This window comes from Rhinatrema bivittatum, chromosome 6, assembly GCF_901001135.1.
Source record: "Rhinatrema bivittatum chromosome 6, aRhiBiv1.1, whole genome shotgun sequence".
NCBI classification, from domain to species: Eukaryota; Metazoa; Chordata; class Amphibia; order Gymnophiona; family Rhinatrematidae; genus Rhinatrema; species Rhinatrema bivittatum.
The window spans coordinates 72,391,627-72,405,028 of NC_042620.1; the positions used below are offsets into that span (position 1 = coordinate 72,391,627).

The 13,402-nt window shown below is 44.6% G+C and overlaps 1 protein-coding gene across 1 annotated transcript in view; it reads left to right on the forward strand.

The window, feature by feature from the left end:
- Positions 1 to 13,402, forward strand: part of KIF5C (kinesin family member 5C) — a 269,359-nt gene that overhangs the window by 82,437 nt on the left and 173,520 nt on the right. The window contains exon 2 of the mRNA XM_029605443.1: positions 1,883 to 1,973. Coding sequence (XP_029461303.1) covers positions 1,883 to 1,973 — 91 coding nt within the window. The remainder of the gene's footprint in view (positions 1 to 1,882; positions 1,974 to 13,402) is intronic.

Sequence of the window (13,402 nt, forward strand, 5' to 3'; positions counted from 1 at the left end):
CGTAAGTTACGCACTACTTAACACTTCCAGCGCTGAATCTGACAGCCCTGCAGCGCCAGGAGCAGGTAAGGTAACGCCCAGCTCTCGGCACGGACTGTGAGGTCTCAGGGGGAGGGGGAGGAGTCTGGGGGGGGGGGGCGGGGAGTGGATTGGACTCATCGTAAGCCATAGGTGGGGAGGTTGCGGGGGAGAGATTTAACTATTTGTTTAAATTGCTAACAGGGTTGGCAGGCCCGGGACATTTAAACATACTTTATTGGGTTTCAGGAGTGGCAGATGCAAGGCCGACAGGGCCTCATTTATAATTTGGACAAGGGATCAAAATAACAGATAATAGGCTCCTGTACATATGGGTTTTTTTTTGTTTGTTTGTTTTTTACAGATTTCTGCTTAACCGGACATCTTTGCAGATATCCAGTTAAGTAGCTAGCTATCTGGCCACACAAGGCTGGATAGCTTTAGACCTGCTCAGGAGCTGGTGTAAAGTTATCCGGCTAACCTCGCAGGATACACCAGATATTTGGCGAGGTTTGCCGGATATCTCGGTTCCTCCCTGGAATGCCTTCGAAGCGCCCCCTTTTTTTATCCACGTAAATTATAGCCGGCTGATTACTTATCTGGTTATAATTTAGACTGATAAATAGCTGAATATGCCACATTTGCCATTGCGACGGATAACTTGCAAGTTATCTGTCTAGATTGCTTTTGAATAATTGACCTCTTTGGAACTAGAAAAGGTGCAGTGGAGGGAGATAAAACAGATGGACTTGCTCCCCTATGATGAGAGGCTATGCAGGTTAGGACACTTCAGCTTGGAAGAGAGAGAGAGAGGGCTGAGAGGGGGGACATAAGTTTTATACAATCGTGAGTGGGATGGAATGGGTAAATAAAGGATGATTATTTACCCTTTGAGATAGGGGACCCTCCATGAAACTCACAACCAGCAGATGTAAAACAAATTGTAGATGATACTTGGTGCACAAACAAGCTGTGGAGTCTGATGCTGGAGGTCATGAGCAAAGCAATTAGCAGAGCAGGATTTCAAAGAGGTCTGACCAGGTTTCTGGGAAGAAAGTCTGTAACACCTGGTTAGCCTGGTAGACTAGAGAAAGCCATTGCTATCTCTAGGAGTGAATAGGGGGAAACAGAGATGTACTCATGACTCCGAGCGGCCGCTGTCAGAGACAGGGTGCCGGGCTTGGCAGACCTTAAGTCTAATCCAGCATTACATGTTTTATATCCTTAACCTGTTCGCAGAGATTGAGAGTGCTACTTAAGCAGCATTTTCAGTCCAAAGATCAAGATCTTTGGGACTTAAACCCTTGGATCTTGCTTGGAAACACAGAGCCCTCACCACCCAGTCATTAAGCTGCCCATCACCAAGTATCTTTGGTTTTTTAACCTTTGAAACAAATGTATATCGGAAGCTGGTTGGAATCTGTGACTTGATCTGTTTACAGGGGGCTTGAGAATATATTTAAAGTGCATTTTTGGAGAGTTAGAAGGAGAAATATATGCAAGCTTTCTAGAAATAGGTTCATGATGTAATTCAACAAAACTTACAACACCTTGAAATCAGTGTGCAAACTTAGTTTTTGTGTTTGTTTCTTTTTTTTTGTAAGAAATGGCGCAGCTCATGGCCACTTAGCAGTTTTCTAGAGATTTGCCAAAATGCTATTTCTAGCTAGGACTGAAAAGTAGATTTCTTCAAACTTGTGACAATAGGAAGTCTTACAGTTCTATCCTGTTGTAATTTACTTCCTTTTCAGATTCAGCATCCGCTCTGGGTTCATTGAGGGTGACCCTGTTTATACTGTTTTGTATCGTTACCAGTAGGAAATGTTTTCTAAAGTACTATTTTATTTTATTTTTTGCCTTTCAGCAAAGCAAGCCTTATGCCTTTGATAAAGTATTACCTCCCAACACGAGCCAGGAACAAGTGTACAATGCCTGCGCCAAGCAAATCGTTAAAGGTAAGAATGGGCTTTAAGTTATCTCCATAATAGCAGCTGTCATATCCTGAATGCTCGTTAGTTTCTGAAGCTCGCTTAGATTCTGAAAGGCAGAGCGCAATAGAAAAAAGAATGACTTACTGTTTATAAAGATATTAACTATGGCTGACCCTCCCGATACGGCAACTGAATTGGTCATCAAGGGAATGGAGCGATGGCTACAGTACTGTCCTCATGGGGACAAAGGCTTTAAAGATACAACAGGACAGTATTTATTACGGTACCTCCAGTTGCCTCTCTTATCCGCATGTGTGTCTGTGTGTATTGTACCTGTCTACATATATATAAAGCTGAGTGCTTCAAAACAGTTTAAACAATTAGGCAAAGCATTTCTTATGTTTATTACGTGATTCCAGTGCTATTGCTGTATGTTTATTTTGTGAAACTGTAATGCTTTGCTAACTTGCTGCGCATACACACATCTCTGTCTCAGTAGCAATGGAACGGTTTTTCAGTGCTCCCATACTGGTTGCTAATTGCACGATTAAACAATGCTCCTGAAAAAAAAGAATCTGTTGCTTAACGTAGCAGTGCTTCGTATTATATTAACATTTGCTCTGAATTTGAGCTTTATTTCAGAGCGAGGAAGCATTCAAGCTATTTTTGCTGAAAGCACTCTGAACTGGAAGCAAGTCAGTCTGGTGGGCTCTCGTTCTCCCCCACCATCACTTCGCCTCCTTATTTTTGTTCCTAAGCACCAGTTGTTTACCTCTTCAGGTCTGACTTGTCACACATTGTCCCCAGGGGAGGGTTGAGTGTTCTCTCTCTCTCTCTCTATAACATTTCTTTAAGCCTTGCATACCAGCCATGGTTCTAGGACTGATGTGCTGTAAAGTGGCCCCTGCAGTACTTTGGGGAGAAGCTGTTATGGACACCTCCCTCATATTATGTGACTGAATGATACTGGGGCTTACCTCTTTTTGCTCATCTCTGAAGCTCTCCCTTTATGCTATTTTTTTCCCATTATCTGTAGAAATACATGCCTAAATAAGAATAGCAAATGCCCTAGATAGGTTACATTAATATTGGGTACTAGTGGAAATCAGTTGAATTTCCCCGGAGACCCCTATTCAATGTCCTCCTTCCTACTTCCTTCTTCTCAGCACTCTGATCCCCCTTCCTAGCCACACCTTCACTACTTCCTTTAATCTCCCCCAGCACTATGAGGCTCCTCACAGGCCTAGCCCCAGCACTCCCTCCCCCCGGCCCAGCCTTGGCACATGCACCATCTCCGTTCTCCAGCATGACTCTAGCGCACATGGAGGGGGAGACTGCCCTCCTCAGCTCAACCTCCATTCATTCTGCCCCCCCCCCCCCTTCCTCCAGCTTGACATCAGCACATTCTGACCTCTCCTGCTCAACCTCTGCACACTTTGCACTCCCTCTTAGCTTATCCCCCAGCACACGCTGTACGTATCTCCAGCATGCTCTGTGCACTCCCTCAGCTAATGCCTAGCACATTCAGCCTTCCCTTGCCCATCTTGGCCTAAGCACCCTTTGACCTGTCTGACCCCAATCAAACCCCACCATGCTCTTCCACTCTTACCTGCCCAACCCCAGCAATCCCTTCGCCTCTCAGCGGCCCGGCCCTAGCGTAATCTGAACCTCTTCCTTAACCTGAAGCCAGCACAGTCTGAGTACCCCTTTCCAGCCCGACCCCCCCCCCCCCCACCATGCTAGGACTCCCCTTCCCTCCCCTCAGCCAGATCACTGAACACTTGGATCCACACTCCCCATGTTAACCCCAGCACATTCTGTCTTCTCGCATCCTTTTGACCTCCGCATACTCTGCCCCCCACCAATCCAACCCTAGCACACTGTCCCTCATCTCTGTCCCTCTCCCCAGCCTAACTCCCATTAGGAAAAGTGAAAGACACACACAATAAGAAAAACAAAACAACCCCCCCTTTTTGAAATGTCCAAATTAAACAAGTTCCCCCTTACCCTACCCATAAACTTAGTTTAAAAAAAAAAGACCCTCAACCGCCAGGACTGCCCCCCTCCCAAACCTGATTTGAAAAAAGGAATTTTCCGGCCCTCTAGGTTCACTACCTCCCCCCTCCCCCCAGCCCTTACTGTTTCATGGTTTGGCTCTTCCAGGGGCAGGAGTGATCCCCAATCACTCCTGTTCGGCTACTTCTACTTTGCACATTTTATTGTGCTGCAGACTACTGCTTGACAACATAATGGGGCCAGCTTTGGGTTGACCAGTGGCCATTTTGGAATGTCTGTTCAGCCGGACAGGAGTGACTGTGGATCACTTCTTCCCCTAAAAGATCTGGACAGTGATATTGGGGGGAGATGTATTGGGTGTCTCTGGTGAGTTCTTTCTTCTGTCATTTTAGAGGAGGGAAGTGTGGGAATGTTCTGATCTTGGGTGACCTTTCTTGGAGGAGGGAAGCCAGCCGGCAACTTTGTTTGGGGCAACCTTGGAGACACATGAGTGTTGGCCTTGGGGAAGCCCTCTTCAGCCACTGGCTGGAAGGGACTCTGTCAGTGGCCTGGGCTTCCTTCCCTCCAGGCAGTGGGAGGCTGGTGGGATGAGTGGAAAGTGAAGCATGCATGTGCTCCCCACTGGTCCTGAACATACACACAACATTCTGCACCTGCACCACTATTATATAGATAGATATTGATGGAGTCATTCTAAAGACAGCTCATTATGCCAAGAACTCATAGCCAGATCAAGCTTGCTTGCTGGACTCTGCTGTTCCTTGGAAGAGAAGTAATGGAGTACTGTGGCTGTAAAGAGCATTGCCCATGTCTTTGTTCCCTACTTACTCCTCTCTAGTCTTGGTCTTTTTCAGAAGGAGGGCTCAGCTTTTTTCCCTTGTCTGCAAAAGTGATTGACAGATGTTTGATACAGCTTTGCTGCACTGTGCTGTGGGCAGGGCTCTGCTAGCGTGGGGGAGCTGACATCTTGTAACCATGGTGTCCACTCCTGAAGGACGTGGTCGATAAATGTGCAAGCAGAATACTGAGCAAGGTTTTAATCTAGCGAGCTGTTTGGTGACTATTTTTATTCTTGTTGTACATTTTGGGAACACTGATAGATGTTTCATTTTAGAGAAAGAAAAAGTAGGGTTTTTTCAGCTTTACTTGTTAAACAGCTGGCTAAAGGATTCCTGCAAGAGATGTTTTATGGCCTGTGATAATAGTTTAGGTTTGACATAAAGTATTCAGAGAAAAACGGCTTATTACAGCAGTTTCCATTTATAGTAAAACCCTTGTGGATAGATGAAAAGAGAGGATAGAATGAACATATTCTTAGGTCCTTATTTAAGAGAAGAAAAACACATTGGCATGGTGAAGAGCTGTTCTTATGAGCATATTCTGTTAGCGAGCAGAATCCGAGCTGCAGTAATGAGATTTTCAAAGTACTAGCTTTACACTATGAAATTAGATTCTCCTGTTAGATATTAATGTACTGTATTGATCCAAGAAAAATTTTAGGAATTGATTTTCTTTTCTTAAATAGCTGTTGAACAATTTAAGTTCTAGTGGGTTTAACATTTTTATAGGACCATTTCTGTGAGAATTTTGTCTTTCAAAATGTATGAAAATGAGAACAATGAGCTCAGTTCTCCCCCCTCTATTCCCTGCTACTCTGATGTAGGATTTCAGAAAATTCCCAGCAAATAAAATGCATTATGTATTGGGACACAAAAAAAAATCTATTATCCATTTATCAGTTCAGAGCAACTGCCAAACAGGAAGGTGAATGATCTGAAGGAAAAAGGAGGCACTGTTCCCCTTTTATATGTTATAGGTGGACACCCAGCTCGAGTACTGGAGGCCAGACCTTTTGTAAGGGCATTCAGAAGATAAGAGGAGTTCACAGGAGGGTTACTAAGTTCATACAGGGCCTGCAACACAAACCCTACACAGGTTTAAGGAGCTCAAAATTTGCTCACTGGAAAAAAGAAGGGAAAGAAGAAATAGCATTTAAATACTTAACAAGCTTTAACAAAGTACATAAAGTATGTATGTCCCATTCAAAAAAAAATTATTCAAGGGAAGGGTTTAGAGGAAATTTTGAGGAAATGTTTTTTTACTGAGAGGGTTGTGAATGCTTAGAAAAGCTTTCCAGCAGAGGTAGTGGTAAGCAAAATCATGTCAGACTTCAAGTGTGGCATGCTTGTGAGACGTACAGAGGGCGCGGCGAGGGAATGGAGCCCTCCCTGTTGGCTAGTTAAGTGAAATCATTTGAAACAGTAAAGGGCCAAAACAGACCTGCACACAGCCCATAGCATGGCTGCTTCGCGGTCTGAAGAAAGAGGCAGAGGATACCAATACAAAACAGCAGCAAGGCTTGGGAATATTCTCATACATGATCAGGCAGAGTAGGCGGACTTGCTACACTTCTGCAGACAAGAACCCAAGGAAGAGAAATATAATCTTGCAGGTGGTAAAGCTAAAAATGACTGACAGCTGAGAGAGATCCTTACCTAGGGTAGTGTTGGCAGGGCACCCAAGCAGATAGGGTGGACCAAATGATCCTTATCTGCCAACATCTGTGTTATATTGGGTAAAAAGGATTGCATAGCTGTTAAGATTCGCAGCCTGCAGGTAGGCCCCACAAGCCGCGGCATTCACCCTCGACACCAGTCAGTGCAGCTGGAAGCCGCTGGAGTCAACCTCCCATGCCACCTTGTCTCTCCTATCGGTCTCGATGTGGTTTAGCCTCAGCACAGCAGGAACACCGCCAGACCCAGCATCCCGTGTCCCCATGACCCGGCCTTCCCATAGGCGCGTGCACATATATCTGCACCGTGGCAAAAACCCCTGAGCGCCTCTGCCAGATGACGTCAGTCTCTTGGACGATTTAAGCCAAGGGCTTGAAGCAGCAAAGGGTCTCCTGCGTTTCCTTGCCTGCCAGCCTTACCTTGTCCAGCCTTGTCCTCCTGCCTCATCTTCCTTACTCTTCTTGTGGGGGTGTCTTCAGTGTGACTTTGTCCTTCCTTGGCTTGCCTCTTCAGATCTGACCCCCTTGCCTGAACCTGACCATGATTGCCTGCCGCCTGGATCTTAACCCTTGCCTGGACCTGATCACTCTTGCTAGCTGCCTGCCCAGACCTTGGCCTGTCTCCTCCTGTTGAGGAGGTGGCAGGTACAGGTGAAGCTCTAGACTGTCCCGCTACCGGGTGTGTGTGCCAGCTGCTGGCATAGGCCTCGGGGGGTTTGCCCTCGAGGCTGTCCACTATGCCGCAGCACTAAGGGCTCACACACCCGCTACCCTTCACAGTAGCCCATGTTTTCATTTTGCCAAGAAGCGCTGCACATCTCTGAGAAGCCAAATCAATCTCCTTTTATGAGCCCAACTTTTAAAACTGTCCGCGGTACACAATTTGCCTGTGGAAGTATACATGCGGAGATTTATGCAAGTATTTTATAAACCATATGGTGCGTGTAAGGTAATAATAATACATGGTTGAGTCAGCAGTGGAATTTGTTGGTTTTACTGCTTTGTTTTAGGTTTGGGCTGATTGGAGAGAGGTATTTTGTCAGTTTTCTGATTTGTATTTTGTTTATTTTCTGTAACCCACTTTCATGTATTGTATGTGGAATTGTGAGATATGAAGAGGAATAATCTACAAACTGTATAGTTCTTCCCCCAAAGTATTGTATGTGGTGGTAAATGCGTATATTTCCAATGCTAGACAATAGAGATGTGAATCGTGTGATCGATCGTCTTAACGATCGATTTCGGCTGGGAGGGGGAGGGAATCGGATCGTCGCCGTTTGGGTTTTTTAAATATCGTGAAAATCGTGTAAATCGAAAACCGGCACACTAAAACATCCCTAAAACCCACCCCGACCCTTTAAAATAAATCCCCCACCCTCCCGAACCCCCCCCCAAAATGCCTTAAATTACCTGGGGTCCAGTGGGGGGAGGGCGGGAAAACCGGCACACTAAAACAACCCTAAAACCCACCCCGACCCTTTAAAATAAATCCCCCACCCTCCCGAACCCCCCCAAAATGCCTTAAATTACCTGGGGTCCAGAGGAAGGGTCCCGGTGTGATCTTTTACTCTCGGACCTCCGGTGCTTGTAAAAATGGCGCCGACGCTACCTTTGCCTTGTCATATGACAGGTCAAAGGTAGCGCCGGCACCATTTTGTTTTTGTCCCCCGAGGTCAGGAGCATAGGAGATCGCTCCCGGACCCCCGCTGGACCCCCAGGGACTTTTGGCCAGCTTGGGGGGGCCTCCTGACCCCCACAAGACTTGCCAAAAGTCCAGCGGGGGTCCGGAACGACCTCCTGCAGTCGAATCGTGTTGTCTACGGCCGGCGCCATTTTGCGCCGCCATTTAGCGCAAAATGGCGCCGGCCATAGACAACACGATTCGACTGCAGGAGGTCGTTCCGGACCCCCGCTGGACTTTTGGCAAGTCTTGTGGTGGTCAGGAGGCCCCCCCAAGCTGGCCAAAAGTCCCTGGGGGTCCAGCGGAGGTCCGGGAGCGATCTCCTGCCGCGAATCGTTTTTCCATACGGAAAAACGATTCGCATGCAGGAAGTCGTTCCTGGACCCCCGCTGGACTTTTGGCAAGTCTTGTGGCGGTCATGAGGCCCCCCCAAGCTGGCCAAAAGTCCCTGGGGGTCCAGCAGGGGTCCGGGAGCGATCTCCTACGCTCCTGACCTCGGGGGACAAAAACAAAATGGCGCCGGCGCTACCTTTGACCTGTCATATGACAAGGCAAAGGTAGCGTCGGCGCCATTTTTACAAGCACCGGAGGTCCGAGAGTAAAAGATCACACCGGGACCCTTCCTCTGGACCCCAGGTAATTTAAGGCATTTTGGGGGGGTTCGGGAGGGTGGGGGATTTATTTTAAAGGGTCGGGGTGGGTTTTAGGGTTGTTTTAGTGTGCCGGTTTTCCCGCCCTCCCCCTTCCCCTCCCCCTTCCCCCGATTTACGATTTTTTAACAATAAATCGGGGGAATTGTTATTGTATCGCGGCTCTAACGATTTTTGACGATTTAAAATATATCGGACGATATTTTAAATCGTCAAAAAACGATTCACATCCCTACTAGACAATGCTTACTTTTCTATGCCTATTTTATAAACACGTGAATTTTTTAGGCATGTAAAAATATATAACAGGTCTGCCTAATAACCCTGATTTAAATGCAGATGCCGGTAGTTTATAAAGGCTGCACTTACAGCTTTCTGAAAATACTTACTTGGGTATATACTTGAATTTGGCAATGTTCAACCAGTCTTTCTCCAGTTCACCCTAAATCCCCACCAATTCACACAGACCTCTTAACCTCTTATACGGGCACAAGTTGCTATTTTTTTTATCTGAACTGCTCCCCAGAATGCCCCAGACCACCCCTTTTGTCCTTTGGTAAAATGTATGCGTGTACACTTGAGGTTTATGAAATAGCATATATGGGTGCCTATACTATTTTTACATACAAAACCCCTTTGAAAAAATTCAATTTTATGTCTTTTTTTTTTTTAATGTATTTATGAAATTTTAACAATATCCAAGAAATATATTAAGAAATCAACAAAGAAATAAGATAAAAATACAGGAAAAAAGAGGAAATAATGTCAGTGCATATGCATTCCTCTATTAAAGGGGCAATCAATTCAATGTTCCAGGAATTATAAATTCTCAATTGAGAGGAAAATAGGTGAAAATAATACATGAATAGATGCAACTCAACCTGAGGGATGGAAATAACAGAGGACAGGATGCAAGAGGAATATTTGCAGAAGTTTCAAAACACATATATCTAACATTCTGGTATTTTAATAACCCTTTGGGAAGGTAAATCAAAACTGGATACCCAGTTGTAAAAAAACAAAAAAAAAACCTAGGCCTCATAATGAGAAACTGCTGCCTTTTCTTATATTACTTTGAAAGCATCAAGCAAAATCCTTTCTTTAAGAGTAAGAAACATCTTTGTTCACTTATGAAAGAATAATCTAAGAACCCAATCCCTATCCATTTCAAGCACAAAATCCACAAACAATATTGCAGGACAAGATTCTTCCTCCTGAGTCCTATCTAGCATGCCAGTCAAATCCAGGGAATCAAAAGAAAATTGGGCACCTGAGAAGGGTCACCTGCGTATTTTATCGTAAAGAGTGGAAGGTAATAGGCTCTGGAAATCGGGGGTGGGGAGGGGGGATTTGCAGGAATTCACGATTTTTAAAATTTCAAAAAAATACCCTTTAAGAATATCCATAGGTATTAACCGTAATAATTTTAGGAAAAATTAATAAATCATAATGTTCACCTCACTACATTCATCTCCACTCTCAATTTCATACAATTTTATATTATTGTTCACAAGATGAGATGCCTTCTCCAAATTGTGTTCAATTTTAATTTCCAAAGTATCCAAAAGTTTTTATAGCCTTTCAGCTCAGTCTCAAGCGACTTAGTTCTTCCCAGGGAATCCTGTAACTGAGTTTCCTGATCGGAAAGAGATTTTTCCAGCCTCATAATGGCTTCCCAAAAGTCTTCCAAACTAAACGTTGATAACATGTTGAAAAAGAGCTGAGTCATCCATTTTCACTGCACCGATGTTTCTTTCTGCAAGATGGACTCTGCCGAACCACAAACTCGCACCCCATCAATCCATCCTCTGTTGCTTTTGCCTGCTTAGCACAGGCTACAGCAGCTGTACCAGAGTCCCTTGTTCCTGCTAGTTCCAGTTCCAGGTCACTGATGTCAACCATTGGCACTGCCCACCCCCCCGAAGTCACCAGTTTGTTTCTGAAGTCTGAGGCCCTGGCTTCAAATTTCTGGCTTAATTTGTTACTAGGTACGTCATGTGGAGGGGACTGCTGGCAAACCTTCCCCAGCAATATTCTCCAAGAAACTTGCAGTCAATGGGTTCCTTGAGTGAATCCCGCAGAGATGACAAATGAGTTGATTTAGACCCTGGTCTACCCTTTCCGTGAAACCATACGTAAGAAATAAATAAAAGAAAAGCTGACTAAACCAAACTTAAGTATTGCATTGCTATCCAAACACCATCTTTGATCGTCCCCCTCTTTATGTATCTTTTGAAGGCCGGGCTCCACTCTACAGCACACACTCCTGGAGGAATTCTGGGTTGTGCAGAATTTGCACAGAATTCTGCATTTGTCTCAAAGAACTGGACATGGGGACTAGGAAGCAGCAGCATTGGCTGGAAGAGAAGGGTTAGCACTGGTGGCAGCTGGAAGTGAAAGAGGAGTAGTGGCAGGCTGGCTTACGTGGACCAGAGTTAGGAGACAGTGTGTTGGCCCCTGCAGACCGGAAGAGATGAGCTTGCAATGTTGGCCTTGGCTTGCATGGCCTGAACAAAGGAGAGCAAGAGGGATCCAGTGCAGCATGAATGAGCAAAGCAAACAGAGAATTAGGTTTCTTGCTGGGGTGAAGAGGGAGAGAGTGGGTGGGGAGAGCTTTTTGTTTGCCCCCTGCCCAGGAGTCAAGCTTTAGTGGGGGAGAGAGAGAGAAAGCTAGGGGTCGCTGAAAGGGGAGTGGGGGACAGATACAGCGAGAGAGTCTTGCTGGGGTAAGGAAAAAGAAGAGGGAGAGCAGAGAGAAAGCTGGGGAGGGATTCAAACTTTGAGGGGATCTTCTGAGGTGGAGGAGCCAGGGGCAAGAGAGAGAACAGGGGTGTGTTTAATGTTAGTAGGGCAGAGAAGCTGGTGGAAAGGGGGGGGGGGGAGAATGAGAACAGGGGTCAATGACTGCGGAAGGGGGAGGTAGTGAGCACATTGGGAGCTTGACATGAGGGGGAGAAAATATCAATCATGTGGAAGAGGTTCAAGCCATAGGTGGAGAGAGCTGAGGAGAGTTGTTGAACCTGGGAGAGAAGAAAGCAATCCGGAGGGGCAAAGCATTATGATGGAAAAATTCTGCATTTTTTTAATAATAACTTTTTGTATTGCACTATAAATTACAAAAAAACGGTGATTATCTGAATAAATAAAATCCCTTCCAATGCAGTCTCCCACAACACAGGGACTGTGTGAGGAGACTGATTTCTTCTGTAACAGGACTGTAACTTGCTTCTGATGTATATGACTGCGTTTTCAAAACTGAACTGTTTTCATTAAATTGTGGCTCAGTATAATTTGAACTTGCCCTCAACTTCATTCTCAGGACTGAAGTTTCAGTGCAACAAACTCTTATTACCTTTTGGATAAAACCTAAGGGGTAGATTTAAAAAAAAAAAAAAAAAAAAGCGTTCGTGTTCATGTGCACACGCTACCCAGCTTGCACACATGGAAGGAGCGGACTGGGAGGGAACTTCCCTAGCCTCCCTACCCCCTAAACCTAATCTCCCGTACCTTTTTTTTTTTTTTTTGTTCTGTATGTTGTTGCTCCTTTGTAGTAGAAGCAACTTGTGCGCGTTGGCCGACTGCCGGTGCGCGCTCCCCTTGACACAGCAGCAAATGGTTGCTGTACTAGCACCTCCAGCCCCGCCCCCCGGACCGCCCCCTTTTCAGGCCCTGGCACTTACTCGCGTCCCAGGGTTTTTGCGCGTGGCTGGACCCGTTTGAAAATTGGCCCATCGCGCGAAAGGCCCGGCCACATGCATAAACCCCGGGATTTACGTGCGCCGGGGTTTTAAAATCCGGCCAATAATATTTCCATCCTTAGGTTCCCAAAAACAAGGATGAATGAAGCCCATTTAAAAAAAATTAAAATGTATTTAGTAAGCTAAATAGAATAATCTTTTAAATTTGAAACAAACTGATTGGCTGGCTCACTAGATTCCCCTAAAAATGATTTCCTTTGCTAATTTTTAACTATTCAAAATGTTCGTGTTTAAGTGGTTTATCTTTTTTTTGGGGGTTTTTTTTTTTTTGTCATTAAAACAAATTGTTAAATTGCCAAGGTGCCCTCTGCACAGGGCATTTATTGAAAAATAATGCTTTGTCTGTCTAGGATTACTGCTTAATTATTTGGTTGGCACACAATCTGCCATCTTTTTTAATTTTGCATAACACATTACTTGGTGGACATAGGTTGGCTAACATGAAAATAAATGGTAGCATTTCATTATTAACCTAATGCAGATTTTTTTTCACGGCTTATTTTGAACTTTTTGTCCCTTGCTTTGAATGGTAGAGATCAGTTCTAACGTAAGTGATATCAATTTCATAATCCTAAGGATTGGATATTCCATAACACCAAATTTATTTATTTATTTATTTAAAAGTATTTATATACCGTTTTTCAAAACAAGGTTTTTTTGTCAAAACGGTTTACATTGTAAAATGAAAAATAAAATAAATAGAGTTAAAAATTAAAGATAAAATTAAATAAAATTAAAATACAATAATTGGTATATACCTCATGGTAACAAAAAATCTAAATTAAATAATAAAAAGTAAAAGTGGAGCTGGGCCGTAAGAGATGTTTTATGGAAGG